The sequence below is a fragment of the Phacochoerus africanus genome, chromosome 1, assembly GCF_016906955.1.
Source record: "Phacochoerus africanus isolate WHEZ1 chromosome 1, ROS_Pafr_v1, whole genome shotgun sequence".
Lineage (NCBI taxonomy): Eukaryota > Metazoa > Chordata > Mammalia > Artiodactyla > Suidae > Phacochoerus > Phacochoerus africanus.
The window spans coordinates 4,679,306-4,698,972 of record NC_062544.1 but is presented as its reverse complement, the minus strand read 5'-3'; the positions used below and the strand labels follow the sequence as shown (position 1 = coordinate 4,698,972).

The following is a 19,667-nucleotide window of genomic DNA, read 5'->3' as shown; positions in this document are numbered from 1 at the left end:
GGTATGTTCTCTCTATACTCACTACAGATGCCCAGCAGACAAGGCAGGAGGTCCGAGGGTGGCCGAGGGTAGGGCAGCCCCTGGGAGCAGTGAGGATAGGGGGCCGAGTGGCCAGGCTTGGGGAGGGTCAGGAGCCTGGGGGGTGCTTGTGGGGAATCCAGCCAGGACACAAGCCGAGATGGGAGGTGGGAAAACGATGAGAAAATGATGTCAAGGAGGCTGCAGGTGGGAGGGTGTCCTGGGAGCCCAGTCCGAGAAGCGGGTTTGCAGGGGCGGAGGGCAGACAGCGCTGGGTGCAGCCAGTGGGGAGGCGGAGGTAGAGAAGGCCCGTCTCGCAGCTGGTTCAAGCACAGGGGAAGGAGCCCCGAGTGGGGGCCGGGAGGTTGGGCATCCGACACAGGGGTCTGAGACCGAGGCCAAGGACAGGTGGGCCCCAGCCAACACGTGGCAGTGCCTCCTGTGCTTCTTTAGAGTCTGGAAGGGGAAGGTAAAGTGCTGCAGGTGGGCAGCCCCTGGGGCGGGGCTTTCGTTCAGACCAGGAGGCAAGGCCACGTCTGAGAGGGAAGGGCGGGCAGCAGGGAGGTGGGGGTGTGACCTTGAACTGAGTGGGGCTGAGAAAGGGGAAGGAGCCCCTGAGCCCTGAGGGCGTGGGCAGCTGCGTCCCGTGACACCACACCTGTTGATGACCTTGGAGCTCCCCGCCCTCCGCCTCCCCTTACTCCTCCAGGGATGGGACAAGAGCGCGCCCGGCATCGCAGCGTCAGAGCCACAGCCCAACATCCCACGATCCAGCCCACTGAGCGCTGGCAACGTCACCCCAACTCTGCAGGGCCCTGCCTGGTCTTGGCCGACCCCCCAGAACCCCTTACCCTGCTCGCGGGGCCCAGGGGCTAGCAGGGCACAGATCCCGGGGAGGGCATCTCACCAGGAGAAGCCGACCGTCAGACGGCAGTGAGGGATTTCATGGGGACCTGGGTGCAGGTGAAGCAAGGGCCAGAGAGCCGGATGGGAAAGGAGGCGCCAGGGCAGAGGAAGCTGAGGTCAGGAAGGAGCTAAAGGGCCAGGGCTGGGATGACAGCGTCCCTTCCCGGGCTCCGTCTTTACGAGGGCTGGTACCTTATGGTGTAGACACTGGCCACGGAAACCAAGGCCAAGTGGTTTCTCATCCAGGCTCACCCTCAACACGGATGTAAAGCGAAGGGTCTGACGTAATCTCAGCAGTTCCTCTGGGGGTCGCGGGAGACCTACAGCTCCGGGCTGTGGGAAGCAGGCACGGGGCGGGTCAGGGTGCCCTCCGGGGGGCCCCACTGAAGGCAGGACCAGCCCTTCTGAGAACCCTACCAATGCCAGTTCTTACCGTCCTGTCCAGAATTTGGTCTGGGGTCTTTGAATCGCAAATCAGTCCCTCCCTAGGACCCCGCTATGTTGGGAGATGGACAGCAAATCGCCAACCCCAGGTGTGGCCACGGTGGCCTTGGAACGATCCTGGGGGACAGCCCCGCCCCCACGGACCCACGGAAACAGTAACACAACCCTCGCTTGAGCAGTTCATCAACAATGAGAATTAGCCTCGCTGTGTGGGGTGTTTAAGGGCTCTGCCTGTGTTTCACGGTAGCCACTACACGTTATAAAGCGGAAGGATAAGCATCCCATCCCACCCTTCTCAAAGTTTCACCAAATCATCATCAGAGAGTGAATATAGCTCAACATTGCAGAGCTTTAAACGGAATGTAATCTATAAAAATATTGCAATTCTATGTTGTACACTTCAAACTAATACTGTCTATGTCAGCTATACTTCAATAGAAAAATGACTGTTGTATAATTATAAGTGTAGTAAAATTCATTGAGTAATTTTAAAAAATCATCACTGTGATGGAGACAAAAAAGGCCCACGTGTCTGGGTCACCAATGTCGCCGCCTGGGCGCACAGGCTGCCGAGGCCCGGGGCTCAAGTGGGAACAAGAGGGGGCGCTGGGGGTCCCGCCACACCTCGAGGAGGAGACCCTGGAGACCGGGCCACGGGGGGAGCTGGCGCTGACGGGGCGCCGAAATGGTGTGAATTCGCAGGTGATCGCACCGAGGCGGGGCGGCTGGGCGGCAGGGGCAGCGAGCCACGCTGGGCACCTCCTGACTCCGCCGACGGGACGCCGGCTCGCGAGTCCAGGGAGGACGCGGGGCCCTGCTCGGACAGCCCCTCCCCTGTCCCCAGAGCTCGCCGAGGGCCTGCTTACGTTTCAGGTAAGCGCAGCCTCCGCCTCCCCTGGGCTCCAGACTCATCCACAGTGTAACTTGCTGTTCAGGCCCTGATCCTCCGGGAGGCCCCGGGGAACCTCCATCGCGACCGTGGACCTGCCACCACCCCACTCACCAGGACGCCCTGCAGCTCTACCTCCAAACAACCCTGGATCCGCAACCCCCAATTTCGGCCAGTCCAGAGTCCCCATCATCTGTCGCAGGGGCCCCCTCAACACCCCTCCCCGACCCTCAGCCTCTGCCCCCCCCCCACCCCCACCCCTCCCAGGCCTCAGGGCTTCCTTCCAGCCCCAAGACACACAGCTCCCTCTGGCTGGGGGCTGTCCCAGGCCATCCCGTTCAGAAAAACACAGTATTTCCCCCCCACCGCCCCGCCGGTGCTGTCACATGTCTTCGGCTGCTCTGGGCGGTTTGCTGTGACTTCGCTGAACGCGGTGCCCAGGGCAGGGCCTGGCATCTCCGGGCGGCACCTGCTCCGAGCACTTTCAGAAACCTTTGTGGAAGCGCGGGAGGAGCGCTAGAGCCCTGGCACGGGGCCTGGCACGGGCTCTGGCAGCGGGCCGGGCGCTGCTGAGGATGTTCTAGAGCATCCCCACGGGGCCGTGCAGCCTGAGACATGGAGCTGCCACGTGCTGGTGCGGTTTTTACAAATGTCCTTATAAATTCAAATGCTAATTTGTATTTGAAGCCACACTACGCGTTTTGGTGGCTTGAATGTGTGACTTGAAGCGGCACAGGGCTGAGCCGAGAGGGGTGTGGAAGTCACACCCCTTGAACTAGGACGTCGGAGTTCCCCGGCACACGGGCTTGGAAGGGGCGGGATTTAAAGGGTCAGCCGAGCCCGGGACAGGCTCCCTGAGCCGAGGGCATCGCCACCGTCCCCGGCCTGAGCCAGGAAGAGACACCGCAGGGGCCAACCCTCCCGTGAAGGGAAAGACGCTCAAACGCACCCACCACCTGGTTTCCAAAGTTTATTAAAAATCAAAGAATAGAAAAACTTTACATAAAAATATGTCAATTTGAACCTCTACATTTTTGTCCACACACACAAAAAATTGAAACATGATGTCTTGTTAAGCCTGCGGCACGTGGCCACGGGGCGGCCAGCCCAATTCATTCGCTCACCGTGACGGGGAGGGAGCCTGGCGCCTGGGCCTGGGGCCGAGCGCCACGAGGTGCACCCACGTCGCCCCGCGTCCCCGCGGCGCTTCCTTAATGGAGGGTTACAGTCAATATTGCTAATGTGTAGAGATTAGTACGGGTCTACGTATCAGTTTTATAAATATGTCTTTATCAATAGGTTCACAATTTAAATATCTTTAAATATTTTTGATAACCTTCGATCGCCGAGAGCTGCAGACCAAGTGTGCTACGCTGCTCTGGCGCCGCCCCGAGAGCCCGCGGGCGCGGTCGGCAGCTCGCGACGCACGTGGCCGGTCACGCTTCCAAACACAGCTTGTCCTTGGGGGTGTCTGCCACACTGACCCCACTCCACTACTGCCCACGTCCGCACGTCAACCGGGCCGTGGGCGCGAGCTTCCTGCCTCGGCCTTCTCTGCCGGTGGGCTCCAGGACCGGCCCACCTGTAGTGTTGACAGGGCCCGAACCCCCACTTTAACAGTGGGTGCTGGATGACCTGGGAGGGCCCCCGACTCCCAGGACACCTGTGTGCTCCAGAAACTCAGGGGGGACGCAGGATGCGTATATTCACGCTCGAGAATGGGGACAAGGACAGTGCTGTGCTGTCACGGCAGAGGACACCTGCACAGGACACCTGTAGGCTTCTCCAGTCGGGCACCGGCCGCTCGGCCCGGCACCGGGCCCTGCTCTCCTGTGACACGTGAAGGCAGCCCAGCCGCGTGCCGAGCAGCTCAAGTACTTCTCTTAGAGATGCTCTTAACAGAACGAGTGCTTACTGCTACAGATTCCGCAATGGAATCAACATAATTCCTTTCTCCACATTCCTAAAACTGGGTACCGCCGTCCGGAACCAGACCCATCATCACGAGCTATGTTACTAACACTGAGGAATTTCAAAATTCACATTTTTTTTTTTTAAGATTTTATAACGTGACAACCTTTTCTCCCTTTAGAAAGTTATACTCTGGCACTTTAAATGCTGGATCTGTTGTCTAGTTTAAAAAAAAACCAAACCCAAAACATTCAAACGCCATGGTCAGAGCAGGACAGGCCAGACGCAGAGCCGGCCGGCAGCTGGTCAGCAGGCTTCGGAGCTAAACCCCCACCCCCGAAACCCGCCAGGGCCTCGGCTCCTTCACCACAAACTGAGAGGCCTCACGTCCGGCCAACAGAAGGAACGCAGGCCTCTCCCCAAGGTCTTCCTTCCTAAGGCTGCTCATCAGCCCGCCAGCCGACACGATGAACCCAACTTAGAAAATGCAACTTGGGAAAGGATCTAAGCGTGTTTAAAAAAATTCCCTCTTCCCTTAAATATAACTTATGTGAAAATATGAAATTAAATAAAAAATATCTGAGTTATTGCACAAATCATAAGTTTTCAATATTTACATAGAAAAAGTTCTGAAATCCGAAACAAAACGTGAGAGCAGTAAAACAATGAGGACACCTCCCAGCGAACACGGGGTCTGATCGCCGTTGCTCTGACAACGTGAAATAAGGTACCCGATGCAAAGGACGGACACGGTACCGAGGGACGCGGGGCCCGGCCCGGCCCGCGGCTCCCAGCCCAGCCGCCCCGGCGCTGGCGGGAGGGTCCGGGAAGCAGGAGAGCGTCCGCGTCGGGTAAGGCTTCACAGATGAGCACAGGGAGCTGTTCTCTACGACGGGCGTGACCACCACGCGGGGACATGCAGAGGCATCGGCGGCGGGCGGCGGCCCGGCTGACGGGCTGGACGCTGGTCTCTGGGCCTGGGGGCGCCGAGGCCGCCCGGCTACAGTCTGCGGGGGCCGGGCGGCGCCACCAGGAGGATTATCTGCTGAGACTGACGGGCAGGCTGTCCCTCGTGTGGGTGTGTTTTTTCCTCCTCCAGCCGGTGCGGTTGTACTGGTGGTGCCCCCGGTTGCCCACAGGAGGCCGCACGCCCCCAGTGCCCACCGAGCTGTAGCTGCCCCCCTGGCCGTGGTTGTGGGAGCCCTTCATGGACAGTTTCATGCCGCTGTGCTGCTGGGGAGACAGGGAGGGACAGCGGGGGGTCGGAAGCCAGCTCGACATGGACGCCCCCGCCGAGCCGCATGTGTCGCTAAGCGGACGGAGAGGCGCGGAGCGGCGTCGAGGACGAGGGCCTGCAGCGCCGCCAGCGTCCAGCCCTCAGACTCGGCCCCGACGCCCACGGCTGGACGCTGGTCACGCTTCTCCTGAACATCACGTGCTCAAGACCCAGCGCCTCCATAACAACCTGTCTCCTGACACCAAGTTTCTAACGAGCGGGAGCCTGGCTTAGAGAAGCCACAGGGCTGCAGACAAGCACATTCCCAGGGACCCCGGGCCCTAGAAACCAAGCCAATGCAGGCCCTGCTGGCCCCTCTGCCCAGGGCACCCGTGGCAAAGACCAGGGACGGTGAGACTGGAGGAAAGCATGCCGACCTCGGCTTCACCGTTTGCTTCTCAGCATGTAAATCCATTTAACGGAGGACATCCAAATATTCTTAGTTGCAGGAGTTCCCGTCGTGGCGCAGCGGAAATGAACCTGACCAGTATCCCTAAGGACGTGGGTTCGATCCCTGGCCTCGCTCAGTGGGTTAAAGATCCAACGTTGCCCTGAGCTGTGGGGTAGGTCGCAGATACAGCTCGGAACTGGCGTTGCCGTGGCTGTGGTGTAGGCCAGTGGCTACAGCTCCAATTCAGCCCCTAGCCTGGGAACCTCCACATGCCGTGGGTGCAGCCCTAGAAAGACAAAAAAAAAAAACCTGCAAACTTAAGTTTTCTGCTAACAAGTTCAAGAGCAGAAAACAGAGATGCTTACAGAGGTGAGTTAAACTGCACTCAATTTAAAAAAAACTTCTGAACACTTGTAAAGTTTTGTTACAAAGGAAAACAAAGATGGAGTTGAATGATCAGCAAACAAATTCCCTTAAAAAAAGAAAACGCCTGGGCCGCTGCCTCTGTGGTGGGGGGAGCGTGAGGCGCTGGCCTGCGGCTCAGCTGCCGGGCCGGACGTACCTTGTGATACAGGTGCGGGCTGGAGAGGGGGTTGGGCGAGCCGGCCGGCAGGGCGGGCGGAGACACGTGGTGGACGGCTTTCAGCGCGGGCGCGCCTTCCAGGCCAGCCTGTCTGCAGGGCACGGGGCCCACCCCTAGCGCGGGCGGAGGGGTGGTAAACCTGGTCTGGGAGAGAAGCACCAGAGACGCCGTGAGGCAGAGGCGGCGACACAGGCGCCCCGCCCTCTCTCACCGGGGCACCGAGAACAGGCCCTTCGGCTGTCGGACGACACAACCTCCCAACACTCAGTCTGCAGCGGCAGCGTTTTCTACTCCGAAACAGCGGCCACAGCGCGTGCAGCGTGTCCAGCCACCGAGTCACTAAGGCTCCCGTGTCCCCTGAAGACCTGGGCAGGACTCTGCGACGCTGACTGCTCAGGTCTCAGGACCGTGAGTGTCCCAAAGACCCGGCAGTGACCGTGCCCCCACCCCCAGGGCAGTGGCGCAGCAGGAGCTGGGCCTCGGGGATGGCAGGGCACACCTGGTGCCCCGCTCAGACGCCAGGCCCGGCACACCGGGGGGCACGGGGCACCCAGAAGCGCCCCTCGCTCTCCGTCCCCGCCTCGTCCCCCGTGGGGGTGGGCGACTCCTCACTCTGAGCCGCGTGGCGACCGTCAAGTGGGTCTCCCCGGGCTGCCCTCAGTTCCTCCACCAGAAGCGGCGTCTCGAGTCCAGAAAGACAGCGAGAAGGTGGGCTCAGAGCCCTGTCTTAAGACGACACTGCGAGCGTCGGGGACAGACGGGACCGCGGCACCGGCTGTGACCCTCAGCCACGCCCTGCCACTCCCAACGCCGCGCACAGGGGGCTCTCGGGGAGCTGGGCCGAGTTCCCTCCCACGGCGCAGGCAGCCACCTCCGCCTCCGTGTCCCGTGTTCAGGCAGGAGCTCGGGTTTTGGCTGGGCCGCGTACCTGAGTGGTTGTTGTCATGACCAGCGTTCTGGACGTGCTGGGCTGAGGTTTGCCGCTCGGCACGGGCAAGGCAGCGGGCAGGCTGGCCAGCAGAGGGGTGGGCGCCTGCAGGCTGAACTGGTACACGCTGGGCGTCGTGCAGGGCGGTGTGTCCGAGTCCTGCGGGAAGGACAGAGCGGGGCTGCAGTCGTGCCCGGACCCCCCCAGAGCTGCAGGGGCCAGCACTCCTCCAAGTCAGCTCACAACGCAAGAGGGGCGTCGGGGAGACCCAGAAGGGACACCGGGCTGCAAACTGTTACCTCCACGTGAGTCTAGAAACCACAACTCCAGGGAGAGCCCCCTGCTGCCACCCCAGGCGCTGCGGGGACCGGGGGTGGCCTCGTGCACACGGCGATGGAAACGAGGGGGCAGTGTGTAAACTCACTGCTCCAGGCACTTCCCCCACTCACGCCCCCAGCAGACACACTCACGATGTCACTTCCAGAAAGCGAGGACACGGAGGAGGCAGACGAGCCCGAGGACAGAAGCTGGGGGCTGGGCAGAGACAGGGTCAGGCGCTGGCCGTAGGGCGACTCGGCGTCCCGGCGTGGAGGCTGCTCCCCCTCACACATGCCCACGTGCTCTTTGATCTTGATCCTGTTGTCTGCGGGGACACGGAGCCCGCGGTCACCTGCCAGCCACACGCCGAAGGGCCCTCGGCAAGGATGTCCAGGAGACCAACAAACCGATTCTTCTGATTTTACTTAATTTCAACGGATTTCATTTTAAAAAAATTACATCTCAGTGACTGGAAAACATTTACATGTCTTTGGAACAATGTGGATACATAGCTTTCAACTGTAAACTCTGGGAAATCTAAATACAGATCAAGCATTTCTGTCGAAAACTTACCAGCTGGATCACGACATACATGGAATGTTCATATTTTCAATACAAAGTTGAAAAAAACATTATTAGAACTAATTTCACCTGTTTCTTTTCACACGTGGAATGCAGTTCCTAGAAACTTTACAACCGCACGTGTGGCACCTTGTAGTTCTACTGGGCGGCACCAGCCTACACCGTACAGACGCGACCGGATCCGTCCAGCACCAAGGGACAGCGCACGGGGCGGGGGGCTGTTGGCTCACCAAGATCCGGCGCCGGGCGCGCCCTGCTGCCCCACTTCTCCTTGATCCACCTCCGGTAGTCGATCACCTCCTGCGTCACCTTGACGATCCTCCCTAAGGTACTGCGGGGACAGGGGCTCAGCATGGCACGCGGGCCCCTGCGGCCAACGACCCTCCCGGGAGCTGCTTTAGACTTTACACAGGCCTCCGCTCAGTGAGAGGTGGGAATTGCTAGAGCCGCCTCATAAAAGCCGTGTGACTTCCGGCGTTGGCACCCAAACATGCTTTGAGCTCACGGCACAGAAAGTGGGTGCAGGTGTGCACGCGTCCCTGGACGTACACGAGCCACAAGACAGCGCAGCGATTCCGTCCAGGGCCAGAGAGGGAAGCCCCCCCGCCCTCCGCCCCGGGGTCCCAGCTTCCCGTTTCCCACCGCACGGGACAAAGCTCTGCCCAGAACACTGAGTGAGCGGAGGCCACGGACCCCTGCGCTGCTGCCTCCAGGGCCAGGCCTCAGAACCACCTTCCTCCACCGCTGCCGAGGCCGGAACCCACGGCCCCGCTTCAGCCCCGGCCTGCGACAGCCGCCTCGGTCTCCCTTTCCACCTCCTCTCCCTGCCCCCGTCACAAAGCATCATCTGCGGTCAAGAGGATGGGGGACACGGGCGCAGGAAGGGGCACAGACGCATCCCTCAGAGCTGAGCACCCACATTCCGCCTGAGAAAAAGCAGCACGTGCCAGATTTAAAGGCCAGACGTCGCTCCCCAAACAACCCCCTGAAGTAAAGGTTAACTCCCTCGACGGAACACGCGTTACTCCAGACCACGGGCGACCCTCTGAATGCCCGCGAGGTCCTCCTTCCCCCATATTCTCCGGTTCCCCGAAAACACGATGGCACATCCGTCGACAAACTTCGGGGAAGCCAACGACAAGGCCAAGGGTGCTGGCGCGGCAGAGCCGGCAGCACCGGGACGGGACGCGGCCGGGGCGGCCTTACCTTTCAGAGTCTCTGTTGGGGTAGGACCTGGCGAGCGGCGACACGGCGTGGCTCAGGACGATGTAGGCATAGTCGAACACCTGCTTCACCTGCATGGCCCCGTAGGAGCTCCGGCCAACGTCATTTCCTGGAACGGAGAGGCCGCTGTGAGCCCCCGCCTCGCGCCCGCCGCTACCGGGCATGTTGCGACGCCCTGAGCCCGGAAACACGCCCAGGCCCCGGCAGCCGGATGGCACCGGCCAGCGCCCTGCCTCGGCCGGCGGCCCGTCCCACCATCAGACCAGGGTCCCCCTCCGTGGAAAGACATGTCACTCACGGAGAGAGACTGCCAGGTCATGAAACAGCCAGGTTGTCCCCCCAGGTTGCCGAAAACTCGAAGGCGCCCTTGCACCCGCGGAACCAGACCGCCGGGGCCGACGGAGAGGCCGGGAGAGCCGGGATCCCGCCCCCGTGGGCACCGAGAGGGCCCGGCAGGAAGCACGTCCTCCAGCCTGGACAGGGTGCCAGCTGGACGAACGCTCAGGGGTGAGAAGCGCGGGGACAGCGCCGAGGTCACGAAGCGGGCCGCAGGCAGGGAGCTGACTTCTGCCAAGAACAGCCGAGCTTCCAGCTGTTATTTCCGTGTAACTCGCTCTGACGATTCAGGGAAGGATGTTTCTTAGGAGACATGTTCTTAAGTCCCAGGATTTTATTTTTTCCCGATTTAACAATATAAGCCAAGGGTTTTCATTTTCCAAGCACATTTCAGCAAAAACGGAAGCAGCGGGACGGCTGCCATTTAACTGACCCAACACAGACAAGCGGGTGACGGGCCCTGAAGGAAGAGGCGCTGCGGGGGGCATGGCACTCACGCAGCTGAGAGCAGTGGGCCTGGTTCCTGCCAAGAGGTCTTAAACAAATGTCATACCCCAGAAGCCGTACGACGAAACCAAAAAATCGAAAAACATACACAGGAGCTGAACCGTAAAAAAAAAAATACAAAGGACAGACACAAGAGACAAAGATAGAGCATGAGGACAAAGAAAGACCCCGCTGACCACGGATGACCTCACGGGGCAGCAAGACAGGCCAACAGACGGATGGCAAAGCACACGAGCAACACGGGGGCACCGCGCCTGCAGCTGACGCGCTGCCCCGCCTTCTCTGTCACCTGTCCGTGCGACATGACACATTTTATCCCCAACGGTAAAAATGCGGCATCATCTAATAAATGCTCAATAAGTGTTCGTGGAATTGATAAATAACCGTGTGTTTAAAACCTCACTCATCATTAAAGAAACGTAAAATAAGCAAAAATGTACAGTGAGACCACTCTTGTCCGAGCCGCAGAGGTTTAAAAGACGGCCACCAAAGGCGTGGGTGTGTGAGCAGCTTTAAACCACCTCAGGTTCTTCAAGGCAGCAATCCTGACAACAGAACACAGCCTGCGAACATGGGAAAGGGGCCTCGGGAACACTGTTAACTAAATCACGAGCTGCAACCTCTTTGCAATAGGGGATGCCACCCATTAACAAGACGGCAATAAACGTTAATATCCACGCAGGGAAAACCGGAGAAAACCACACCAAAGGGAGATTACGGCACACCCCGCAGCTCCGTGACAAATTTCTGGGAAGCAGATGTTTACGATGGATATGCAATACTTTTCCAACCAAACAAAATAAAAATTTCTAATCCCCACTCTCTACATTTTTCTGATTATAGAAAGTACACAAAACTGCAACTTGACAGCGAGTGACACAGAAGCATTAGCAGGAATTTCTGAGTGTGCCCCCATCCCCTCAGCCAGCACGGCAGGAGCCTGCCTCAGATCTGAGGGCCCCCGGCTCAGGGGGCCTGCGGACACGCCTGCCCCCCACCCGCCCAGGGCGCATGCGGAGCGAGGCGTCCTTACCTGGCAGCAGGGGGTCCTCGATGCACAGCATGGATGGCCTGTACCCGCTGGTCATGGCTTTCATGATCTCCTCTTTGGCGATGTAGGCACCTCCTTCTTTTATTCTAATGCCAGTTTTCAAGTAATTAAAATTTCTTCCGTAGAGTTCAAAGAATTCTACAAGAAGCATCCCAAGGTTTTCGTCAGCTCTCCGGGCATCAATTCTCGGATGCAGCTGTAGAAGCAAGACAACCACAGTTTGCATGGACTCGTCACTCTCTATTGGGGGGGCAGTGGGGGGGCTGGGGCAGGACTGGGGGGGCGGGGGAGGCTTGCTCAGCAGCACTGTAAGGACCCGGAGCAGCGCCGGGGGCACTAACGGAGCCTGGAGAGCTTCTGTCCATCAAGAGGGTTCATGGGAAACAGAACCTTCTCATCCAAACGTTTTAATTACACTGTAATTCTTTGAAACGCATGTTCCATGTAGCCACTTCCTACACAAACATCTGATTTACCACAAATTCCCAAATACCGAAAAATAAGTAGACCAGCTCCTGCACAATTTAGTCACCTAGATGGTAGAGTTAATTTCAGACTCTCATCTTGAATCCCTTTTTCTGAAACACAACCAAAAGGGGGCAGTATGAGACTGAACAGCATCGCGGTGCCTGGGGATGCTTTTACCGGTGAGCAGTGATGGGCACTGCGTCACACTTAGAGCAAACGCACATCCCGCCCGGCATGCGGGTCCACGCGGATCAGCATCAGCCTCGTTCCACGCCACACTTCCTTCTGAAGATAAACCCCGTCTCCTGGCCCCTCCCGAGCACCCCTAATTTCAGAGGCTCACAGACCTGCGGTGCCCACTGTGATGGCCATGAGCCGTGCATTTATATTGAAGTGATTCAGAACACACTAACTCATAAACACTCATTCAGCTTGTGGTCCTGCTGGCCACGCCTCCAGCCTCGTAGGCACAGGTGGCCTCGTGCTGGACAAGGGGGTCACACTGGACAGTGCCATCCGAGGACAGGACAGCCAGGTCTAGGGGAAAGTCAAGGTCCTGGCTGAAGATGGTTCCAACACGGGGCTCGGTGAGCAAATGCGGCTTCGAAAGCCTGCAGGTTATTTCTGGGGCTGAGAAGACTTTCCAAAGGCACGAGAAGGCTTTCTCCCGCCTGCCCGGCCCTTCCCCTTCCTCGTCCACCTGGTCCGAGAGCCCACCCGGGAAGTGGGGCTCCTGCCCCCAGCGAGCCGTGACCTGAGTGCAGCGCCAGGCGCCAAGGGAGGGAGGGGACAGCGGCGCCCGGCACAGAGGGCAGTCCCTGCGCAAGGCTCCCGCAACGGTTCGCATCAGGAGAACAGCGGGAACGAAGGTAAGAACACAAGGTGGGGCTTAGCTGGAAACCAGGTCTGACTCCTTGGGAAGAGCAGCGGTGAGGCTGCGTCTCGGAGGTGAGGGCAGACACGTGTGCCCGAGACCGCGGGAACCGGCGAGGAGTGCCATGCCCACCGTTCCTGTAGCCCCTCTGCCAAGACACGCCAAGGAAAGTGACCAGCAGCCCTACTGGCCGTCGGCAGTGTTACCCAGAGAACGACCCAATTCGGGGCCTCAAACCCTAAGCACACCACAGACACAAAGTTAATGAGAGCCGTGGAGGAAGAGTGCCGTCCAGCTCAAGCAAGACTCTGTAAAGACCTGAGTCCTTCGGAGAAAATGTCAGTGGGTAATGACGGCTTCAGGTCACTCGCAGACTGTACCTTTAAAAAGGAGCCGTCCAGCGATCGATACATGGTAGCACTTAAAACAGGTTTTCAGCTGAGAGACTTTCTCATGCGACTCAAAAAAGGGGGCAAAGTATAACTAAGACAAATACTGGTTTTTCATCACTGAGGAAAGAGGCTCTTTTCAGTATTGAACCATATGTGGTACCCAACTTTTTTTTTTCTGATCCAAATTTTTCGGTACAAATCATAGTCAAGAATCAAGAAAAACAGTTTTTCACTGTCTGTCAAGGCATGAAATTTTGACTGAACAAGGTGATAAGCCAACAATTAAATCGGAAACAAAAATAAGCTATAAAGGAGCAAAGGAAAAAAGCAGTGATCAAAACAGAGCTTCAGGAGCTCCCATCACGGCTCAGAGGTTAACAGATCTGACCAGGAACCATGAGGTTGTGGGTTCAAGCCCTGGCCTCACGTGGTGGGTTAAGGATCCAGCATTGCCCTGAATTGTGGTGTAGGTTGCAGAAGCAGCTCGGATCCCGCGTTGCTGTGGCTCTGGTGTAGGCCGGCAGCTACAGCTCCAATTCGACCCCTAGCCTGGGAACCTCCATGTGCCGCGGGAGTGGCCCTAGAAAAGGCAAAAAAAAAAAAAACAAAAACAAAAACACAAAAACCAGAGCTTCATTCTGAAAATTAACCATTTCTACTACCATGAAACTGAACAGCAAGGGGACAGCAAGGAGTTGAACCCATGAAGCAAGGGGTCAGACCATCGAGGCAGAACTACTCCCACGCAAGCCTCAACGCCCAGGGTCTCGGCAGCAAGCACACTCTACTCACCTGTAGAAAGCTAATGGCCATTAAAATGAGGCTGTACGAGCTAATTCCACCTGTAAAAACTTCGTTCAGGTCCCTCTGCAGGAGGAACTGTTTCAGTACTAAAATCAAGTAAGGCAGCAACGAATATTTCTGTAGATGCCAAAAGAGAAACATGATCTGGTTAGTTACTACAGCTCCGAGACGTCTCACGCAGCAAAGCCCACAGCAGACAGGAAGCTCGCTTTGCCCTCCCGCCCCTGGGAAGATCTAGGCCCTCCGCCCCCAGGCCACGGGGGCCCAGTTCCAGGAGGGGAGCCCCTCGGTGGTGGTGCAGCAGGGGTGAGGTGGGGCACCTGCATGGAGCCCCCCCGGGCAGCAGGGCTGTGTGGGCAGGGGTGCAGCGGGGCGAGGGAAGGCCCTGAGGCGGGGTGCAGAAGGCCAGCACACAGGGCACCCCTGACAGGAGCCAGCGGGTGGGGCGGAGGACAGCGGCACGTGGCACTGCCTGAGGAAGCACGGTGGACGCAGGCGGGTGGGAACAAGGGACACAGTGCAGGCGGGGAAGGGGGCGAGGGGGTGCGGAAGCTTCTCTGGTTTCTCCTGTTCTCCTGGGGACAGACATGGACCTTCAGACGAGCCCGACGGTGCAGAGGAAAGGGGAAAACCTGAGGGGCACGGCCCTGAAACTGTGGCAAGAGGCAGGATCCAGGCGGGGCTGGGCTGCCCCCCACCTGACCACAACCGGACGACCACACGCCTGGCCAGAGCCCCAGACCCCTCGGCCCGATGAAGCACCCAAAGCAAGCAAATCTAACTCCACTGGGAAGGGCTCCCCTCGCAAACCGGGCGGCCTCAGCTACGGGATGGTCACGTCCTAATAACTAGAAACGTGCTTCAACAGAGTGCTCCGGAATGACGCCCAAGCCAAGGAAATGCTCGGCCACGCGGCGCCGCTCTGCCAAAGGGCGACGCGACTTCACAGCATCTCTAGAGAGGCTTCTGGGGGATGCGCTCAGCGGTTACGTCCTCCTCACTAAGGGCGACCATCCGCTTGGCGCTCCCGACACTCCCACGAGCAGGACGCCCGCGGCCAAGGCCGCCGCTGGGGACGGCACCTTCATGTAGTTCTTGATGAACTCGGCCGCCCGGACCCCCGTCTCCATGTTGAAGCTGATGTCCACCTTGACCTCCGTCTCCTGGTCTGTGAGCTTGATGATCGGCACCTGCGAGGACGGCATTCGGGAAGCTGCGCTCTAACAGGCAGCGGGTTCCACGGCCGGGCGGCCCGATGCTTCCCAAGTGGACAGCGGGGTCGCCTCCTTCTTCGCAGAGGGGCTGAGAGAGGACGGGCCCCGTGCGAAGACAGACGGAAAGGCACTCGCTCTGTCGGCCTTAACCCGCACGTCCCCAAAGCCGCCCCCAGTCCCTCAACCGCGCCCCCTCCAATCTCTGCAGGACCCACAGCCTCTCGCCACAGGGCGCAGGGGCGGGCCAGGGCCTGTCCCGCCAGGGCCTGGGGACCGAGGAGCTTTCGGTCCCCAAGTCACACTTGCTCCAATTTCCCAGAGCATCCAAAGTCACTTCAAAGCCACTTTTTAAAGTATGTTTTGTACTGATGCTGTTTCTCCAGACACCTCCACTTCGGGTTTTCACTCTTTAAGACAATTTAACTTAAAAAAACTTTCCCAGGAAATCAGAATAAAAGGCTGTTTTGGAAAGAGTCTCATCAACAAGAAGTATCACGGAAAAGCACTAAAAACGGGCCCCATAAAAGCTGCCCAAGCAACCGTGCAGACCCCACACTCCTTCCTGCCCCGGACATAACTGTGTACTTCCGGAAGGAGAGTCAGCCTGCTAAGGACTGAAAGGGACACTCCCTTCCCCGCCACAATCGGGGGCTGAGGGAAGGTTTAAGTCGTCTCCACGCCGAGGCAGCAACGTGCTCTCCAGCACACGCCCGACCTGGGCTCTGACACACACACACCCGGGGCAAACTGCAGGGGACACCTGCGAGAGGGGCAGGCCAGCAGGCGGCGACAGCGACTCCGGGAGCCACCTCGGCCACCAGGCACGACGAGCGACAGCCCCTGTGGTCCAAGAAGCAGAGAAAACAAAATGTCTTCCCAGAGAACTTGTCCCAGAGTGTTTCAGAAGCTGTCCATCCTCAAACGCCCAGGCCTCCGGGAAGAGGAAAATTCCCGCGACGAGAGCAGCTCTGGACAGAGCTACGAAGCTCTGCCTCTCCCGGACTTGGACTTTTCCTAAAGCACGCCTGGCACCCTCCTGCCACACACACCCACACACACGCTGAACCCCCAGGTTCTGGAGACAGCTAGTAACACCACGATACCTAATTTTTAGTGGTTGTTCAAAGCAGACACACTTTCACCCGAAACACAGCTCTCACACTGGGCTCAGAGCCCCTGATGCGATGCCCTGAGGCTGCCCAGCAGAGGGGTTGACGGACAACAGGCAACACTCCTGGGGAGCAGCCTGCGGACACTGCCCCTCCGTCCACGCTGCACCTCTGGCAGCAGAGTCGGCGTGCGGCTGCTTGAGGCCACTGACCACGCACGCGGCTCCTGCAGCAGCTACTCAGCGTGTGGTCTGCCCTCCAGAAAGTTCCGGAGCCCGGGACAGTCAGGCTGAGCCTTCTCAGCTCATCGCCATCTAAACAGAGACACTGGCAGAGACCACCGCCCACCCCCAAACTCTCAACGAACAGAAGGCAGCATCGCGTCTGACAACCTCTGCCCTCGGGGCGGGTGGCGCTGGCGCGGCCAGGGCCCTGGGGCCTCGACACACACACCGAAGCGGCCTCATCTCCCACCTGCTCCCGAGAGCAGCACGGCTTTCTCACGTGTACGTGTTTTCAACACTGGAAGGAGCAGGCAAGGTTTTCTTTCCGAGGTAAAACTTGGCACAGGTAATAAATGCCAACCCTGGAGAGTGGCGGAACGTTCGGCAACACCCTCCCTGCAGGCAGCGACCGAAGGCACCCGTGTCCACGGCCTCTCCAGAGGCGCCCGGGCCTGGGTTCCAGGGCGGGAGCAGGGAGGCGCTCTCCCGCTCACACGCCAGCTGGCGTCCCAGCCGCCCAGCCACGAGCAGGGTGACAGCCCCGCACTCACCGTGGCCTTGTCGAGGACCTTGATGGAGCAGGGCTCGGCCACCTTGTGCTTCCGCAGGGCCTGCTCCAACAGCTGCAGCGGGGGGCGCTCCCACTTTCCAAAGACCACCAGGTCGATGTCACTGCGGGAGGAAAGGGAGCGTGAACGGCGCCCCCTGCCCACCGCAGCCCAGACGCGGGGCGGCCGGGCCCCAGCGCCCGCAGCGCCCAGCACCCCTCCTGCCCGGCGGGGGAAGCGCAGGTCATGAACTCTTCGTAACTTGGGAAGAGGGAAGGCAAAGAGCTGACGGGGTACCCGAGGCCTGGGTGAAGGCGCCTGCCCGCCGAGGGGGCCCGGCCCTCCCATCCGTGCTGACCTGGGCCCCTGGACACCTGGGATCTGGCCTTGCCAACGCCAACCCAGATCCTAAGACTACGGCCGCGGCGGTGTCCCAGGAGTAACAGTGGGTTAGTGGAAAAGGAGCTTTAATAAAATGATGCGCGTACAACTAACTGGAGAGGAGAAAGCCCCTGATAAGCAAACCCCGGAGAGTGGCCGCAGAAGAAACCTTGCTTGGCGTTTTCTAGTCAAAAAATTTCTCACGAAATACTGTTTAAATGCAATTTTGCCTGAGTCTTCATTAGAACATACGATCAACGTTTCCAAAACCTCAGGAGGATTTTCTGCCACGCCTGCGTCCCAAGCCCGCTCGCTGGTCCTGACGCTCGTAGGAGCCAGCGCTCTTGGACCCCATCAAACGAAGGGCAAGAGGGAAAGCAAAGCAAGCAAGCGCGGCAGCAGAAAGTTACGTCTGCTCTTCCTGCACTGCTCCCTCTGTGCCCCAGAGGCCTTTCCTTTCTTGCCTTAGACGTGAACGCAAGGAACCTACTTTCAGCCTTTCACACACAGAGACACCTGCACCCGGCGGACAACCGCAGACGCGGACCTGCGCGGCGCCGCCTGCTGCTCACCTGGTTGGAAGGTAGAGGCCGGTACTGAAGCTGCCAAATATCTGCACCTGAAAGAGAGCGAGAGAGGCCTTCACCGTGACAGTCCCGGCCGCCTCCCCGCCACGCGCCTGCAGCGGGGCCCGAACCCCAACGAGACCCTCTCAGCCCTTCAGTTAAAGACCTGCCCCCAAAAGGAATGTGGATCATCTCAGAACTAAGGACGCAGCGACTCCTGCCTCGCCCACAGTCCCCGCAGCCGCGACTGTCCAGAGCCGCTTGCACGCCCGTGGAAGGTGCTGGCAGCAGGGCTGTGCCTCAGGGCCCCGAAGTGCGAAGCCAAAAACGTCATGTGTCCCTTTAGACAGGAGGGGAGCGCGGGCTGGCCTCAGTCACGGGGACTGTCTCAGCTGCCCAGGGACCACAGCTCCACGAACACGTGTTCACTCCCTGGAAAAGTTTCACGAAGCTGAACACGTGCTGTGATGCGAGACGCAGGGAAAGGGGGAAACTCCTGATCTTACGGTAAACTTGAAACAAGAAAAATAACCACGCCATGTCAAAAGAGAAGTCCCTCAGGCCGAGGGTCCTCAGCTGGGCGTGCAGGGTCAGAACCACACGGGAGCCAGGGGCGCACACGGACCAGAGGTGCACGTCTCAGGGGCTCCCTGGTAAGGGCCCTGCCCCGACCCCACCCCAGGGCCACACCCGGGGCACCAGCACCACGGGCCCGGAGCCCGGCAGACCCAGGCAGCCACAGGGCTGAGCGACCCGCGCCACCCAGGCGCACCCACCTCGGCCGTCGGCCAAAGGTCCTTGACCACAGTCTCGATCCTCTTCACCACCTCTCGCCTCATGGCCGCTTCTTCAGGACAAGGGGACATGAAGTTATAAAAGTCAATTATTTCCTCATGAAGCCTAGGACAGAAGAGAAACACGCGGAGTTACCATCAAATGCAACCACACGTCTCACTCGGCGTCAGAGCAGCAGGACATTAAAATGTGTGTCTGGCCACTTGAAATCCAGCTCCTTTCCGCTCTGAACGCAGAGAACGAAATGAAAACTGTCGCGGGCCGCGTCCCAGAGCCCAGCTCAGCAGAGCAGCACCGCTGGGTCCTGACGACAAAAACAGCCCACCTTCCAATTGGCGTTTAAAGGCATATCCTAAAGCTACATCTGGGTGACTTCAAGAAACGGAGAGAAGTCCCTCCGTGACAGACAAAGGGGGCCCCCAGGTAGCAGCCTCGCCCCCGCCGGGCTGTGCTCGGGCCCATGGGCACCTCCCGGCCTCTCCACGGGCGGGTCCGAGACCAGCGCGGCCAGGAGGACACACGTGTGCTCAGGAGCCAGAGACCCCGGATCTCAGCCGGCAGGTTTGCCTAGCACACCCGCTGACCCGCCACCACAGGCCCCACTGCATTCAGCTCTCGAGGTTCCCTCCACCAGACTCCAAGGAGGCCAGCTCCCCACGTGCTGGGCCTGCTCTCCCTCTCCGTCCTTCTGCACAAAGATCTAAAAAGCAGTGGCCTCAGGAGAGAGAAGCAAGCCCCCAAAGCCACCTCACCCCGCCCCCCAAAGGCCCTTCTCTGTCAGCCCCACAGGTGAAGGCCAGGCCTGCGGCCATAGCCACACGGATCTGAGCGCAGTCGCCTTTGCAGGAAGAAGACAGGCCATCGTGGGCTACTTTAGGGATTAAAAAGGGGGAGGTAAATGACCCAGCCCTAGGAACGACGTCAGGTC

The 19,667-nt window shown here is 59.3% G+C and overlaps 1 protein-coding gene across 2 annotated transcripts in view; it reads right to left on the bottom strand.

The window, feature by feature from the left end:
* Window positions 1-3,214: 3,214 nt before the first annotated feature.
* TENT4A (terminal nucleotidyltransferase 4A) overlaps window positions 3,215-19,667 on the bottom strand; it is a 42,002-nt gene continuing 25,549 nt past the window's right edge. Inside the window, exons 2-13 of one of the 2 annotated variants that reach the window (XM_047767840.1) lie at window positions 18,721-18,844; window positions 17,951-17,997; window positions 17,001-17,121; window positions 14,985-15,092; window positions 13,891-14,019; window positions 11,347-11,560; window positions 9,453-9,579; window positions 8,477-8,577; window positions 7,817-7,989; window positions 7,347-7,505; window positions 6,398-6,562; window positions 3,215-5,401 (exon numbers count right to left, since the gene is read on the bottom strand). In XM_047767840.1, the coding sequence (XP_047623796.1) occupies window positions 5,207-5,401; window positions 6,398-6,562; window positions 7,347-7,505; window positions 7,817-7,989; window positions 8,477-8,577; window positions 9,453-9,579; window positions 11,347-11,560; window positions 13,891-14,019; window positions 14,985-15,092; window positions 17,001-17,121; window positions 17,951-17,997; window positions 18,721-18,844 (1,663 nt within the window). In that variant the 3' untranslated portion in view covers window positions 3,215-5,206. The remainder of the gene's footprint in view (window positions 5,402-6,397; window positions 6,563-7,346; window positions 7,506-7,816; window positions 7,990-8,476; window positions 8,578-9,452; window positions 9,580-11,346; window positions 11,561-13,890; window positions 14,020-14,984; window positions 15,093-17,000; window positions 17,122-17,950; window positions 17,998-18,720; window positions 18,845-19,667) is intronic. The other variant, XM_047767929.1, reaches the window with a different exon arrangement.